The sequence below is a fragment of the Piliocolobus tephrosceles genome, chromosome 13 (assembly GCF_002776525.5).
Source record: "Piliocolobus tephrosceles isolate RC106 chromosome 13, ASM277652v3, whole genome shotgun sequence".
Taxonomy (NCBI): Eukaryota; Metazoa; Chordata; class Mammalia; order Primates; family Cercopithecidae; genus Piliocolobus; species Piliocolobus tephrosceles.
This window is the reverse complement of record NC_045446.1, coordinates 98,011,056-98,028,377: the sequence shown is the minus strand read 5'-3', so window position 1 is coordinate 98,028,377 and position 17,322 is coordinate 98,011,056. Positions and strand designations below refer to the sequence as shown.

Here is a 17,322-nt window from a genome sequence, read left to right as displayed (position 1 = left end):
ACATGTCAATACTTTCTGTTTGCTTAGAGAAACAATATGTGAAACCTCATTCATGTTTTAAAGTAATAAGAATTTAAAACTTGAAGATATGATTCTGAATAGAAAAAAATGCAATTATTAAAGTATGGGGAGATATTTAGAAGCATACTTAGAGACTAGTCACAAAACCAAAGATTATAGCAGCTTATAATTATCTGAACTGACACAGTAAGAATAATAATTAAATAATGGCATTTTAGCACCTATGGAAGAAATGGCAAAGGATTTTTGTTTTTAAGTCCCAGGGCACAGTTTTAGTAACCACATCATTTAAAAAAACTTTTGACTCTAGAAATGTTCAGTTATTCAATTATTTGAATAGACTTGCCTCTATGCAATTCTCCGTAATAAGTATGCCAGAAGATTATCAGAAGAAATCAAATAATTAATTTAGTGTAGTCACCTATTATCAGTTCTACCAAGAGATATTAAGTGAAAAAGCAACCAGGGAAATGTTGAAGCTATTAGATATAAATTAAGCTTTTGGATTACGTTTGTGATTTTAAGCAGATTTACACATTAGGCTCTATAATTAATATATCTCTACAGAGAGTAACATAGCAAGAAAGTAATATTCCTTCTTTGAAACACATACTTCTCTGAGTCTTCCACTGAGTGGCATCTAAGTTTGCTAATATAATATAAGCATCACAAAGTGCCTCAACACTTCTGACCATCTGAGGTCTCCTACTTCTGATAGTACATATTATTCTGTTTGCAGCCTCTGTTCGATCCTATTAATAAAAAACAAATAAAAAACATTACATAAGGAACTACCCAACATTTAAACTTCTCAGAGTTAGAAAAACAAAGAGAAAAACAGAATTTATGCACAAATCTAGACAATGGAATGATTATAATTCCTCAGATACAAACAAAACAGTCATAAATGAAATACATCAAAAATACATACTCTCCTCAATGACTTAGGTGCCTTTCAAAAATCTATTGTTTCCCTTTGCCAGCTGCTGTGAGGAAAAAAGTAAAATACTACTGGTATCTCCTATGCTTTGACAAACATTAAGGAATTTTGAACCAATTTTAATTAATCAATTAATTAATTAGAGACAGAGTTTCACTCTTGTTGCCCAGGCTGGAGTGCAATGGTGCAATCTTGGCTCACTGCAACCTCTGCCTCCCGAGTTCAAGCTATTCTCCTGTCTCAGCCTCCCGAGTAGCTGGGATTACAGGTGCCCACCATCATGCCTGGCTAATTTTTGTATTTTTAGTAGACAGGGTTTCGCCATGTCTGTCAGCCAGGATGGTCTCAAACTCCTGACCTCAAGTGATTGACCCGCCTCAGCCTCCTAAATTGCTGGGATTACAGGTGTGAGCCACTATGCCTGCCTTGAACCAATTTTAGATGGCATCATAATAACACAAGATTTTAAAAATAAATATTCTAGGAAAGACTGAATATCACACTTCTAAAAGGTATATATGTTTAATCCAAATACCTCATCAAGCTGAGAGCTTTGTTTAGGCGCATTTTTAGTTATTCTACTTCTTCTTGCTACCTCTGGTTTAGTCAAAAATTCATCTCTGTTTGCATTTGCTAAGGCCAGTATAATAAATAAAGTATGATGGGGGTGATCCATTGAAATTCTAGAGATTAGCTGTAAGAAAATTAAGAACTATTAGATTTATGCAAATAGACAAAAAAATATAATCCATATTTTTCATTTTGGTTAACATTAAAATGTGTATTACTGTCTAGATACTGCAGTGGGTAGAGCATGTATGTCTGCATGTGTGAGAAAGAGGCAGAGGCCTATGAAGAATTAGAGAAAATGAGTAACTTATGTGATGTGAGAAGAGACAAAATATAACATTTTGTATTTCCATTTCTTGGAATGGTATACATACTTTATATAATATATAGTAATAATAGAAAATAATTATTGTGGTTTGATTTTCAGGTTTACTTACATTATTGAGGACTTCATGAAATCCTAGGCCTCCCATCATCTTGGTCCCCATTCTAGCAGCCAGTTGGTACATAAGAGGCAAAAATTTACATGATGGAATCTTCATTCCATCTCTCTACCATTAAAAAAAAAAGACACAAAATTAATAAACAAGGTATTTCAAATATTCTCACATCTAAGCAAACAAATTATTTTAAGACAGTGCTCCTCTATTAGCACAAGCAAGTGGTTAACAAAACTTCATTAACTATATTTTTTCCTTCATTTCTTATCTTATCTGAAGGTCTTTCTAATGGGTATTCTAGATTAATGCATTGGTAAATCAAAATATTTGGTCCTAAATTAAACTGGTTTCAGAACTGGAATACTTGGTACTGCTTATATTCCAAAAAATCTAAGGAAGACAAATGTGATCTTGATTCCTGAGAAGTCAGTGTACAATAAAATGAATTGCTTTTCCCTATAGGCCAAAAGTAATATTTAGTGTATACTACAGCAGAGATGGATTGTATGTATTATGAGTCTTATTCTTTTACTGCAGGAGAAACATTTTATCTCTAACCTTCAAATTGACTAACAATATATATCTTGTCAACATAAATTTAATATTAAGTGTCATCACTATAAGATTTCCAAAGAAAAACTTACACAATACTGCTGTCTTGACATTTTCTTAAAAATGTATTTTCTCTACTTACAAAAGTAATTTATTGTAAAAAACCCAGATTTTTGCAGCAGGGGGAAAACCCGCCTGTGATCACATCATCTTTAACTGCTTTCTAAATCCTCCAATCTAATGCCCCATTCTAGACACTCTCCTATGGTAACTGCAAAGACATAGGACCAAGCTAAATTCTCTCACCTCCACACAAACTTGCATAATTTAGAGCTTGTCAGCTTATATAATATTATAATAACACAAAGGAACTTTTGTAGAAACAAGACTAGAACTTGTAAATAATTCTAAATACAGATCAAAGTTTAGAAAACTACAAAATGCTACTCATGTGTAGAGCACTGGATGAAGTGCTAGGAATACAAAGAGGTATACAAAATCCCTGCTATTCAGGGGCTTACGTCTAAGTTTTTCAAGCACAGGGTAGAATATTGGGCTGAATAACACTTGCCTTCATCATGCCATTGACTTCAGAAACCCCAGAATTTTCAAGCCAGAGGGAACAAAGTCGGAATACCCACATATCATGTTCTTCTCCACTTAATAAGCAGTTGATGTAATTTTCAACTGCTTTACATAAGAAGCGTTTACGATCCTCTTTCAGTGCACGCAGGGCAAGTTCATCCAACTCTAGCTCTCGCTGAACCTTTACTGTGTATCTTGCATAGAATAATTAAGGTAAAACACAAAAGCCATAAACTTTAACAGAACTACAAAATCACACACATGATATACAACAAAAATGAAAAAAATTGGGTTTTTATCCCAGGGAAAAAAGCAAACTTCTAAGGATTATAAAGGAAATAAACTTACTTTTGTCTTAACTGTGCAATTCACACACCTAGGCATCGAAGGACAAAGGGGACTCTCCCCAAGCTATTTAGCTAACTTAAACCTCTATTTACACTAAAATATACAGATTCAAGACAGGCTTAAATAAAGGGATTTAATTACATCAAAATAGGTAACTTTTGTAATTAATTTCTTTTTTTTTTTTTTTTTTTGAGACAGAGTCTCGCTCTGTCACCCAGGCTGGAGTGCTGTGGCCGGATCTCAGCTCACTACAAGCTCCGCCTCCCGGGTTCACGCCATTCTCCTGCCTCAGCCTCCCGGGTAGCTGGGACTACAGGCGCCGCCACCTCACCCGGCTAGTGTTTTTGTAGTTTTTAGTAGAGACGGGGTTTCACCGTGTTAGCCAGGATGGTCTCGATCTCCTGACCTCGTGATCCGCCTGTCTCGGCCTCCCAAAGTGCTGGGATTACAGGCTTGAGCCACCGCGCCCGGCATTAATTTCAATATCTATCTCCTTTTCCACTACAATACCAACAAACCAAAAAAGCAAAACAGAAAGCTAATATCTATATTCTCCACAATGAACTTAGAAGCAGAACATGAATTATTTACGAAAAAACACATGTCAATGTCTTACATACTAATTTGTGATTAACTACAGTAGGACCAAGGCAGACAGGGCACAATGCCTCACACCAATAATCCTAGCACTTTGGGAGGCCAAGGTGGGCAGATCGTTTGAGCCAGGAGTTTGAGACCAGCCAGGGCAACATGGCAAAACCCCATCTCTGCAAAAAATACAAAAATTAGCCAGGTATGGCGTGCACCTGTAGCCCCAGCTACTTGTGGGGCTGATGGGAAGAATCATTTGAGCCCAGAAGGTTGAGGCTGCAGTGAGCTGGAGGACAGTGATCACACCACTATCTCCAGCCTGGGTGACAGAGTGAGACCTTGTCTCAAAAAAAAAAAACCCCAAAAACCAAAAAACGAAAAGAACCCAGAAGACCAAGATAATCTATATATAGTTAAGCCAACCTTTAGTGCTCACAACTATATCACATAAAAAGACCAAGTCACTCTTTCTATGCAAAAACATTCACTCAGTTAACTGGTGAACATAAAATTGTCACTTGTCGAAACCTAGTTACCTGTTTGTCTGAATTTTATGTTCCCTAAGGAGACCTACTTCCTCTTTGGCTCTTTTCAGAAGAGCTTGCTTGTTTTCAAATTCTGATGATTTCATGTAGTTTTCAATTCTTTGGTATTGAGTATCTGAAAACCGGGCTAATGACAGAAATGCCTTCATTTTTCCATTTCTTAGCTCATCATTACTTTCTCCATCATAATTTCCAGCAACTTCTACTGCCTTCAAGAAAACACAACCAATTATATTTACAAATACTAAATACATCTAAAGAATCACTCGTATTAAGGTAATACACTAAAGTTTAACTTATATACATGTAAAAGCTAGCTAAATTATATGAACTATTGCAAGCTTGTCCAAGCCATGGCCCATGGGCCGCATGTGGCCTAACACAAATTCGTACATTTTCTTAAAACATTATGAGATTTCTTTTGTGATTTTTTTTAAAGCTCATTAGCTATCATTAACATTAGCATATTTTATGTGTGGCCCAAGGCAATTCTTTTTGCAATGTGGCCCAGGGAAGCCAAAAGATTGGACAGCCCTGAACTATAGTATTTTCTTGACTTTTCAAAACAACTTTGACAGTGTAGAAATAACCCAAATAGCTAATACTCGTAAAGAACTCTGCAAAAACAAATAACTTTATAAAATTTAAAGACAATCAGGCTGGGTGTGGTGGCTCACACCTGTAATGCCAGCACTTTGGGAGGCCAAGGAGGGTGGATCACTTGAGGTCAGGAGTTCGAGACCAGCCTGGCCAACATGGAGAAACTCCGTCTCTACTAAAAATACAAAAAATTAGCTGGGTGTGGTGGCACACTCCTATAGTCCCAGCTACTTGGGAAGCTGAGGCAGGAGAATCACTTGAACCTGGGAGATGGAGGATGCAGTGAGTCAAGATTGCACCACTGTACTCCAGCCTGGGCGACAGAGCAAGACTTCATCTCAAAAAAAATAAAAAGTAAAAAATAAATAAAGACAATCACATCATGTGTTTCATGTTACACTTATTTAGTGAGGTAACTATTTCCAAAATTAGTGAATCTAAAGGAATGAAGGAGAAACAGGAAAGTCAAAGGAGGCTAGTATACGGAAGCCTTTACTTGTGGGTGGCTGGGCTAATGAAGAGCAAAGGCTGACTTGCCTATTCCTTAATCAGTTATTTTTGTAGATGAATAAATGAAGAAATTATCAGAAACAACCTGCTGAAAGGGTAGCTGGTAATGGAGGCAGGAAGGAGGAAGAAGAGATACTATACTTGAGCCTGCTTTCAAAATCGGCTGCTTCATTTCTGTTTCACTCTACTCTAGAGACTATACAGAGCTACAACAGTAATAATATATAGAAAAATAAAACCATACTTTTATTTGCTTTTGAAATATATTGATCTTGATGAAAAGATGAAGCATATTCATGCTAAGTAACTATCTTAAAGGTTGCTCCAAAAATCTTACCTTTTCTAGATAGGTCTGCATGATGACCGCAGGATTTTCTAAGCAAGTTTCTGCTAACCAGTTGCCACAAACCCTTAGACATTCTGTGTATATAAGTTTTAGGCTGGGATTGTTCTGTACAAGAAAGGCAAAATCTTAAAATACATTACCATGACTGTACCCAACTGTCCTTCATGTAAGGGGAAAAAAGCAGGTTAAAAATGTTTTTCCTCGGTAGGTGGGGGGAAAAAAAGTTTTTCCTCATCTGCTTTTGCCATACAACTACTTAATAATCCCATGTAGGAAATGATCAGCCTCTCTTTATTATTATTATTGCCATTATTGGAGCAAGTCACATTTATTGAGTACTTACATATGCCCAACACTTTGTAAAGGCTTTATATATATGAACTCATTTAATTCTCACAAGAATCCTATTAAATAAGTACTATTATTACCCCCAATTTGCGGATTAGAAAACTGAGGTACGAGGAAGTTGGGTAACTCCAGACAGCACATACTTCAGGGCAAATACTATTAAGCAACATTTACATATATCATATTGGCATTCAGTGCTTTGGTATAATGATTTCTCTAATAACAGCAGATGCTATACAATGAGTGCCCAACATCAAAAAGTACACTAAAGGCCAGGTGTGGTGGCTCATGTCTGTAATCCCAGCACTCTGGGAGGCCAGGGCGGGTAGACTGCCTGAGCTCAGGAGTTCAGACCAGCCTGGCCAACGTGGTGAAACCCCATCTCTACTAAAAATACGAAAAAATTAGCTGGGCGTGGTGGCGTGTACCTGTAATCCCAGTTACTCGGGAGGCTGAGGCAGGGGAATTGCTTGAACCAGGGAGGTGGAAGTTGCAGTGAGCCAAGGTCATGCCACTGCATTCCAGCCTGGGTGACAGAGCAAGACTCTGTCTCAAATATAAATAAATAAATAAAAAATAAAGCACAGTAAGCTGATATTCACTAAGCAGGAACATGTCTGTGGGACACCACTGTAGACAAACGTTGGGGACACCAATGTCTCTACTTTATCCAGTGTGTATGCTGGGTTTATAGCTGAAGTAGCAACATAAGTTTGCAAAAACTAACAGGTAATGTTAGATAAAATATTAGATGTGATATTTTCAAAGCATTTGGATTGACAACCTAACTGTCCCAACTTGCTTTTATTTTCTAATTTAGTTCTCTCATTCATTTCCTCTTCTCTTTTTTCACTTGCCATTTCAAATTCAGAGTAGCTATTTCATTCATTTCCCACATACCTTTCTTGAATTCTGTAGGAAGTTAAAGGCTTAATACTGGGATGCATTAAATGAATCTACCACATGACGAACTAATAGAATTGTTATATATAGGAAAAAGTTTCTAAACTTCTTTTACAAATTAATTTTCAAGACTAGTTTTACAATATCTTGTTCATAAATTAGTAATTTCAAGGCTCTAATAAAATTGTTATTAAAACTATTTTAAAGCACATTTGTGTTTTTTAAATAACAGTAAAACACTAATCCAGCCAATAAAAAAACAAACCGCTGCACAGCTGGCATCCAACTTCTTGATCATTTGCTTGAGAATACTCAGGGCAAGACTCTGCTCCTTTTTTGCCCAGAATACTTGTGCTTCTTCCAGCTGCCACTCAGAGACTCCACAGCTAACTGGATTATACTGTTTAATTTGAAATACTGCCCTTTCAGGGAGCTGAAATGAAAATGACATATGGGAATAAATACTTCTACTATTACTACTACCACCATCAATAATAATAATAATGAAAGCAGTAACTACCATTCATTGAGGACTTAACTACTTGTCAGGGGCTATCTTAAGTACCCCTCTGTCTGCATGACATTTCCCCAACCCCACGTATGCCTATCTGTCTGTCTCTCTCTCTCTATATATATATATGTATGTGTATCTGTGTGTCTATACACACAGTATATAAAATCACCGAATTGTTATCAATATAGTATGTTAGGTATCTTCTCATTTTATAACCAGGAAATTGAGGCTGAGAAAAGATTAAGTACCTTGCCCAAGGTGTAAAGTCAGATCTAATTCCAAAATGGGAACTCTTAAACAACTATCTTTACTATATATTAATAGAGATCACAATCTCTTAATGACATTTCTTTTTCATTCAGGCTTTCTGTTTTTTAAATAATAAAAGGAAGGTCAAGAGGCAAGATGACATAGTTTTAAATTATATTTACCTGAGTGTTCTTGAAAGTTCTGGACAGTATAGAGAGTTCTACAAGGTGTTTGGTGAGAATCTCCTTAATACATTCTCTGTGTGAGTTGTCTATTTCCTTTTCCATCAGGATCTCCAAAATGACTGTGCGTAGAGCCATGATAGGCTCCTGAAAACTAAAATCACTGTCCTTGAGAAGCTGGGAGTGTTTCTGCCACTTAATATATACTTCAGAGAGTTGTCTGTGTGTGACTGATCTGAATGCCACATCACAGAGTTCATGTAAGCAAGATAAATGAAAAAAAAAAAAAAAAAAAAAAACTATGTAAGTTCTGAAACTTAAGACATAATATAATAATACAAAGGAACTTTTATAGTGACAACACTAGAACTTGTAAATAATCCTAAATATGGATCAAAATTTAGAAAACTACAAAATGCTATGTGGTCAGAGCTCATAAGAGGTTATTAGTAGAGAGGCCACAGATAAGAAACATTAAAAAAAATTTTTTTAATACTCTGACATTACAAAAAGCAGCCCTTCTAAATACTCTTCTGAAACAAGAATATATTCATCAGACCCATCATAAAGAAAGCCTACATCTTTAGTCCTGCTTCAATACTGCTTATAGTAATGAGGACATGTCAGCAAGGAAATGAGGGATCCCCTACTGGGGACAACTTGATGCATAATTATAGATGTCAAAAAAAATCACAATCCAGTGAAGGAAAAGCTGGCATCTGGCAAAGGTTTCATTTACCAACATTATTAAAGGAACAGAAAAGGCATATTGTACAATTAGTTTATATGAATAGTATGCTTCCCAAATAACTGAACTATGAAATACTACCTAATCCTTCAGGGACATTTATTGAAAGAAATAAGAAAGAAGAAGCAGGGAGAGTAAGATGACAAAGTGATGACTAAGAAATGAAAGCTCTTTTAAGTTGCTTGATAGAGAAGGAACAGTAAGAAAAGTGCTAGGAACCAAAACTTCAATTCCTCTCTAAATGACCCTACCACAGCAGGTCTCAAGCTTTTGGAGGAACTCCTTTACAATCAAACAGATTATCGAAGACCCCAAAGAACTTTCAATTGTTGGACCATATCTACTGATATTAGATATGATATCACATTAGAAAGACTGAGAAACATCTAAAATGTATTAATTTATTCAAAAATAATAAATCTACTATATATCATAAATAACAATTTTTAGGAAAAATAACTGCAGTAGTTTCTCTGTATGTGCAGAAAATTGGCTCCAAGACACCTTGATAATGCTGATGTTCAAAGTCCCTTACTTAAAGCGGTAGGGTATTTTCCTATTACACATAACCTCTAGATTACATGTAATAGGAGAATGTGCATAGGTTATACACAAATCTCTAATTACATATAATACCTACTATAAATACTATGTAAATAAGTGTTATATCCTATTCTTTAACATTTTTTCAAATTTTTTTATCACATTTGGTTGAATCTATACATCGAAACCTATAGATAAAGAATTTCAACTGTATCCTTCCCAAAACAAAACAAAACAAAACTTAGTGAGAATGGCACTGTTTTGCATTTTTGCAAATCTCTTTAATGTCCGGATTAACAGAACGAGATGAATTCTCATCTCTGCTTCTGCATTTAGTTTGTTATGATTTGATGTTTTGGTTGAAGTACACGAATGAAATCTAATCTGAGAGCATAAGCATTTGTTCACCAGTTCACCCAACTTTCCCTCTGCTTCTCTTCTTCCTATTTCTCTACCAAAGAAAGAGCCAGATTATTCTTTAGGCATTTCTTCTTTTTAAAATTTATTTTTAATTTTTATGGATATATAATAGTTGTATATATTTATTAGGTACGTGTGATACTTTGATACAAGCATACAATGTGTAATGATCAAATCTGGGTAATTGGGATGTCCATGATCTCAAACATTTATCATTTCTTTATGTTGGAAACATTCCAAACCTTCTTTTGTAGCTATTTAAAAATATACAGTAAATTACTGTTAACTACAGTTGCCCTATTGTGCTATCAAACAATAGATCATATTCCTTCTATTTACCTGTATTTTTTTACCCATTAACCAGCCACTCTTCATCCTCTCCCTCCACAACACCCTTCCCTGCCTCTGGTTACTATCATTCTATTCACTGTTTCTTAAAGAATTCTATACTCTTTTTAGCAGGAGAAATCTTTCATTCAGAGGAAAAATTTCTTGATTTCTGGCAGTAAGAACTGCCAAGGTACTTACTAATGAAAGCAGAAAAGAGTTTTGTTCCTTTATTTTCTTCCTAAGAAAAGCCACATTAATATGTATGTCTTCTGCTATGTCATTTTGAAAAAGCTATTATTCTTTTCTTCTGACTCTTAAAATTTCCTTCTCTTTTCTAATTCCAAAACATATTCCAAATTTTATTTTTGCATGAAGGTAGGGTGACCTTAGTCATTTATATCCTCTTTCTTTCCTCTTATAATAATAATAGTGACTCAAAATAGCACGGCTAAAAGGGGCTTTAGAGACCATCAAATATAAATCCTTGACTTTAGAAATGAGGAAACTGAGGACACAAAACACTTTACTTTGTCATCCTGACAGACTCAAGGCTGCCCTTCCATAACTCTACCACTTCTTTTACTCTAGCAGCAAGGCAGAGATAAAATAACAGTAATGCAATGTAGTGCTAAAACTGAATGGAGTGTAACACGCTGTGCAAAAACATGAGGAAACAATTTTATCTGGGTAGGCCAGGGAAAAAGTTATAAAAGAAAAGCATATTCAAGCTGAATTTTTAAAACATCAATTTTTACAATGACTATTTTGGAAAATGTTTAATAAAAGCACAATTCACTAGGGCTAATCAACTATATCTTGATAAAAGGAAAGGAACACACATATCTGGTCTCTACATAGTTTTCTGTTTGTTTGTTTTTTGAGACAGAGTCTCGCTCTGTTGCCCAGGCTGGAATCCATAGCACAATCTCGGCTCACCGCAACCTCTGCCTGCTGTGCTGGGTTCAAGCAATTCTCCTGCTTCAGTCTCCTGAATAGCTGAGATTGATTACAGGTGCCTACCACCATACTCGGCTAATTTTTGTATTTTTAGTAGAGATAGGGTTTCACCACGTTGACCAGGCTGGTCTTGAACTCCTGACTTCAAGTGATCCACCCACCTCGGCCTCCTAAAGTGCTAGGATTACAGGCATGAGCCACTGTGCCCGACTTATAGTTTTTTTAAAGTCACTACTGGTAACAGAAAAGCTGCACTTTAGGATAACAAAGTCATATGAATTACATACTTTGAGAAAAGCTCTCCAATGCTTTCCAGCTCTCCAATGGCCTGCAACCTGCTGAGTGTGGGGTAGAGCGAATACACAGACTCAAGGCTGCGCTTACACAACTCTTCCACTTCTTTTACTCTAGTAGCAAAAAAGAAAAGACACTCTGAAAACAAAGAAAAGGTTTTCAGGGAAATAAAAGTTCAAATTTGTTGTTAAAGAGTTCTCATCATAGGCTTTGCTACTGACCTAGTAATACTAACAAGCAACAGTGAATACGAAATAGCAGCGGAAACAAAATACAACTGATCCTTGAACAACACAAATTTAAATGTGTGGTCCACTTATACTCAGAGTTTCTTCCATCTTTGCCACCCCTGAGATAACAAGACCAACCCTTCCTCCTTATCCTACTTAACATGAAGGTGGCAAGGATGAAGACCTTTATGATAACCCACTTCCACTTAATTAATAGTAAATATATGTTCTCTTCTTTATAATTTTCAATAACATTTTCTTTTCTCTAGCTTACTTTATTGTAAGAATATGGTATTATAATACTTATACAAACTATGTGTTAATCTATTGCTTAAGTTATTGGTAAGGCTTCTGGTTAACACTAAGCTACTAGTAGTTAAGCTTTTGAGGAGTCAAAGTAATACTCACATTTTCAAATGTGTGAGGAGGAGGGGCTCAGCACTCCTAACCTCCAAGTGGTTCAAGGATCAACTGTAAACCTCGGAATCACACAGACCAAGATCTAAATTGCAGTTCTGTCACTTATAGCCGTGTAACTTTGGGCATGTTACTGGACTTCTCTAAGCCTTTTTTCGCATCCATAGTTATTGTCATGATTAGAGAATACATATGAAAGGAGTCTAACAGTGGCTAGCATATCATAGGCACTTAAATGATAGTAAATTTTATTTCTGTGATAAACATAGGATTTATTAAGTCACTACTGTTATAAAAACGCTACATTTGTTTAGCCCATTATAATTATTTCCTCATGTCTCATCACATTTGTGCCTCAAAACAAGTTTGTAAGTATTAACCATGAGTTACAATTTTATAAATTAGAACACTAAATGCCATACAATTACTAAATGAGACAAGACGAAATTCTCAGGATACTTGTACTGGAAGAGAACAAAGAAGAGGGAATCACCAAAACTTTCTTGAAGGGTCAGGGTAAAGAATGAACCTGGAATCCCAGAAACAATTTGTTTTGAAGGAGGGTAGAGAATTACACGGAAACATCTGATCACAGCCACTAAGTCTTTATCTCTTCATCAATGCAAATCCTTACATTAAAATTGTTTTTCAAGTTTTCAGAAAAGAAGCCATGACATTAAATGTTAAAATACAGTAACTTTGTCTTTTTATAATACCTTGCATATTTGAGACTTTCATAAAATGCAGAGAATTCTCTGTCTCTCAGAGATTGTAGAGCATTGTACAATGATTCATGGTAACTGGTTCCTTCTATTTCTTTGCTGTGAAATAGTAAGTCAAAGAAAAAAAATATATTTAAAAACAGAACCCTAAGATATACATGTACAAATAGCTTCACCAAAGGACAAAATTTTTAAATTAAAATTTCTCCATTCTAAAAAATGTTTTTCTAGAACTTTTGGTAAGAAATACAAATTTTATGAGTCATTTAAATTCTTTAAGCAGAAAAAAAGGAAATTACTCAGATACTTTGCCTGGTTCTAAATATGCTCTACTTTTATTTATTCAATAAATACCTATTATGTGCCAGGCACTAGGCACAAGGGGGATTTACAAGTTGACAAGTCAGATCAGGTCTCTACTCTCATGGAATTTATGTGCTGGTTTGGAGGAATACACAATAAATAAGTATTGGAGAGTAACAAGGGACATGCAGAGAATTAAAACAGGGTAACAAAACAAAATGGCTAGATGGCTATTATAGAATAGTCAGTCAAGAAAAGTCTCTCTGACAGAAATACAATATTATTTAACTAGGGTCAGAATGAAAAGAAGCCACTCGCATGGTAACTGGGGGAAAAGGAGAAGATACATCTAAGGCCCTTGGATAGAAACAGCTTGGCCTGATAAGAAAACACAAGAGAGGCCTGTGTGGCTGAAATACAAGGGGAAGGAGAAGAATAGTATATATTGATTTACAGAGGCAAGCAAGAGTCAACTCACACAGGAAAAAGTTTTAAAATGAGGGTATATCTCTAATTTTATAGCAGTCTTACAGTTTGAAATATTTGAAAGGCACTCCAATAATTATTATTTTTTGAGACAGAGTCTCACTCTATTGCCCAGGATGGAGTGCAGTGACATGATCTCAGCTTACTGCAACCTCAGCCTCCCAAGCAGCTGGGACTACAAATGCATGCCACTGTGCCCAGCTAACTTTTGTTATTTTTTTGTAGAGATGGGGTTTCACCATGTTGCCCAAGCTTGTCTTGAATTCCTAACTTCAAGTCATCTGCCCTCCTGGGCCTCCAAAAGTGCTGGGATTAACACGCACGAGCCACCACGCTCGGCCAATAATTTTTTTTTCTATGAAGGCAACAAAACATACTTAAACATAATTTATTTTTTAGTGTTTATATTATCAAAAAACTTTACATAAATATGAAATCCTTTATTAGATTAGGTGCTTGGCTTTTCATTCAGAAAACATGGTGACCTTACATACAGATTATAAATGTTATCTTCCTGGGTAACTGAATGGTTTTTTTTTTTGAGACAGAGTTAGACTCTGTCGATCTTGACGATCGACAAGTGGTACGATCTTGGCTCACTGCAACCTTTGCTTCCCAAGTTCAAGCACTCTCCTGCCTCAGTCTCCTAAGTAGCTTGGATTATAGGCACGCAGCACCACACCCAGCTAATTTTCACATTTTTAGTAGAGATGGAGTTTCACCCTGTTGGCCAGGCTGGTCTCAAACTCCTGATCTCCAGTGATCCATCTGCCCCAGCTCTCAAAGTGCTGGGATTCCAGGCGTGAGCCACCACACTTTTATTTATTTATTTATTTATTTATTTATTTATTTATTTATTTATTTATTTATTAAGAGATGGAGTCTTGCTCTGTCGTCCGGGCTGGAGTGCAGTGGAGCTATGTCAGCTCACTGCAACCTCTGCCTCCCGTGTTCTAGCAATTCTCCTGCCTCAGGCTCCCAAGCAGCTGGGACTACAGGCGCACGCCACCACGCCTGGCTAATTTTTTGTACTTTAGTAGAGACGTTGCCCAGGCTGGTCTCAAACTCCTGAGCTCAGGCAATCCACCCGCCTCGGCCTCCCAAAGTGCTAGGATTATAGGCGTGAGTCACTATGCCCAGCCGTATTATATTTTAATAAAAGAAAATATTTCATAAATAAAGATAAGCGGTCCTTTGTGGATCCTCCAGTCAATATAAGTGTTATCTTACTGACTAAAATGTTTGTAGCAGGGAGTAGAAAGAGGAATGCCTATACTTTGCTTGACACGCCTCAGTCCAACAAACAGTATGTGAGATGATTCTCATAAGAAAACCCTTTTCATGTTTCTGTTTTTAGAAATACTTAGGGGTGGGGTGAAGTTGTCCTAATGGAAGAAGAAAGTAAAATTCAAGCCTAGGTGCACTAACTGCTTATTGCTATCTTACTGAAGGATTTAGGGCTATCTGTAGCTTGCAACATCTACTGTGTGTGTGTGTGTGTGTGTGTGTAAACTCCTGTTATATTCATAGAACAAGAGTAAAACAGTTGTTGTTTAGAACTAGGAGAGAGGCAAAAAAAAAAGAAAAAAATCAAGTCAAATTTCTTCTTACCTGACATTGGTGCAATGGTCCCACTGCATATTCCTCCATGCTGCTTGGTAATGAAGTTCCTGTAGTTCAGGACACCAGTCTTTATTTTCATAATCTAATCCTTTTAAATACACAGAAAGAATATGGCAGAGTCCCAAATTCTGCAAGGCCTAAACAGGAGTTATTTTTGTTTTTAAGTTAAGTAATCAAAGATATCAACAGAAAACCAGAGAAAAAAACAGCAAACATACAAATTAACTTAAACAAATTTTAGTTCACAATATCACTTTAAATCCCAAAATATCAGCTGAGTGTGGTGGCTCATGCCTGTAATCTCAGCACTTTGGGAGGCCGAGGCAGGAGGATCACTTGAGCCCAGGAGTTTGAGACCAGCCTGGGCAACAAAGCAAGACCTTGTCTCTACAATTTTTTTTTTTTTAATTAGCTGGGTATGGTAGTGTGTACCTATAGCCCCAGCTACTTGGGTGGCTGAAGCGAGAGGTGCCCTTGAGCCCAGGAGGTCAAGACTGCAGTGAGCTATGATCGTGCTATTGCACTCCAGCCTCAGTAACAGGGTGACACTTATCTCTAAAAAAAAAATTTTTTTTTTTTTTTGAGACAGAGTCTCGCTCTGTCGCCCAGGCTGGAGTGCAGTGGTGTAATCTCGGCTTACTGCAAGCTCCGCCTCCCGGGTTCACGCCATTCTCCTGCCTCAGCCTCCCAGGTAGCTGGGACTACAGGTGCCCACCACCGTGCCTGGCTAATTTTTTTTTTTTGTATTTTTAGTAGAGACAGGGTTTCACCGTGTTAGCCTGGATGGTCTCGATCTCCTGACCTTGTGATCTGCCTGCCTCAGCCTCCCAAAGTGCTGGGATTACAGGCGTGAGCCACCGCACCTGGCCAAAAAATTTTTTTTAATCCCAAAATATCGTTTAATGTTTCCCAAAAAACACAAAGATGAGCTCAAAGGGCTCTAACATTTCATGGAAGAATGGCTAAGGAGTATTAGCCAGTAATAGAAACAATAGGTTCTGGGACCAACTCTATTGCAAACTATGAGAAATAGTTCACAGGAGATTTTCCATGTGAAGCAGTAAGTACACTACCTGGCACATTGTATATGCTCAACCAATGTCTTCTATTGTTATCCAACAACACTGTAATCAGGAAATCTACACTATATTTTAGGTCAATGACCTGTCTGACTTTCCTGTGTCTCCCTGAATTTTTTCTCTTTTTTTTTCTGCATCCCTCTGCTTCAGGAGTATCCCTGAATGTTTAGCCTAATCCTCTGAAAAACAGGTAACTTCTAGTCTTATCTCTAGAGTTTATCTGGCTGTGTAAATTTCCACCAACATAGTGAAATAACCTCAGCACTACACTAGTGATGACTTTACCAAATTTGGGGAAAAATGTACCTGAATGATTCCTGCCTGGCGGGTTGATGAAGAGATTGTTGTTTCAAGGTCATACGTTACTAGGGCTTTGCCCCACATTGCTTCATGTTCATATGTTCGTAGTCTGTAAGAAAAGATTGTAAAAATAGCTTTGGGTTTTACACACACGTAACTCCTTCATAAACAGAATTACTATACCATTGTTCAGAAAAATGCAGTTTACCTAGTAATGGGTTGTAACATCTTCCCTCCACCACAGCCATACAAACTATCTGGTTCTCCTATACTTCTGTAGATTTCTAAGAGAAGATCCTGAAAACATGGAAGCAACAAAAAATTGAAGGAGGAAAAAAAATCAGTCTATAAACTTAGCAAATTTTAAATTGTATCATTACCAATATGTAACTCCCAACTCTAAATGTTATATAAATAAAATGTAATGATTCTGAAATACAGTTGATCCTTAAACAACACAAGTTTGAACTGTGCAGGACAACTTATATGTGGATTTTTTTTTCCATAAATATAATGAAAACTTTTTGGAGGTTTGCAACAATTTGAAAAAACTCACAAACCACACAGTTTAGAACTATTGCCGGGCGCGGTGGCTCAAGCCTGTAATCCCAGCACTTTGGGAGGCC

General features: G+C 36.6%; 2 protein-coding genes across 3 annotated transcripts in view; one reads left to right on the top strand and one right to left on the bottom strand.

Annotated features, from left to right (window-relative positions):
• The window catches only part of ATM (ATM serine/threonine kinase), a 132,800-nt gene that overhangs the window by 29,741 nt on the left and 85,737 nt on the right, over positions 1-17,322 (bottom strand). For both annotated transcript variants that reach the window (XM_023208184.1, XM_023208185.1), the window contains exons 41-53: positions 16,905-16,993; positions 16,703-16,805; positions 15,306-15,454; positions 12,900-13,004; positions 11,530-11,649; positions 8,245-8,479; positions 7,565-7,732; positions 6,040-6,153; positions 4,584-4,801; positions 3,095-3,302; positions 1,969-2,082; positions 1,497-1,655; positions 635-773 (exon numbers count right to left, since the gene is read on the bottom strand). In XM_023208184.1, coding sequence (XP_023063952.1) covers positions 635-773; positions 1,497-1,655; positions 1,969-2,082; positions 3,095-3,302; positions 4,584-4,801; positions 6,040-6,153; positions 7,565-7,732; positions 8,245-8,479; positions 11,530-11,649; positions 12,900-13,004; positions 15,306-15,454; positions 16,703-16,805; positions 16,905-16,993 — 1,921 coding nt within the window. The remainder of the gene's footprint in view (positions 1-634; positions 774-1,496; positions 1,656-1,968; positions 2,083-3,094; positions 3,303-4,583; positions 4,802-6,039; positions 6,154-7,564; positions 7,733-8,244; positions 8,480-11,529; positions 11,650-12,899; positions 13,005-15,305; positions 15,455-16,702; positions 16,806-16,904; positions 16,994-17,322) is intronic.
• Positions 1-17,322, top strand: part of C13H11orf65 (chromosome 13 C11orf65 homolog) — a 132,226-nt gene that overhangs the window by 107,612 nt on the left and 7,292 nt on the right. The gene's annotated exons all lie outside the window — the stretch shown is intronic.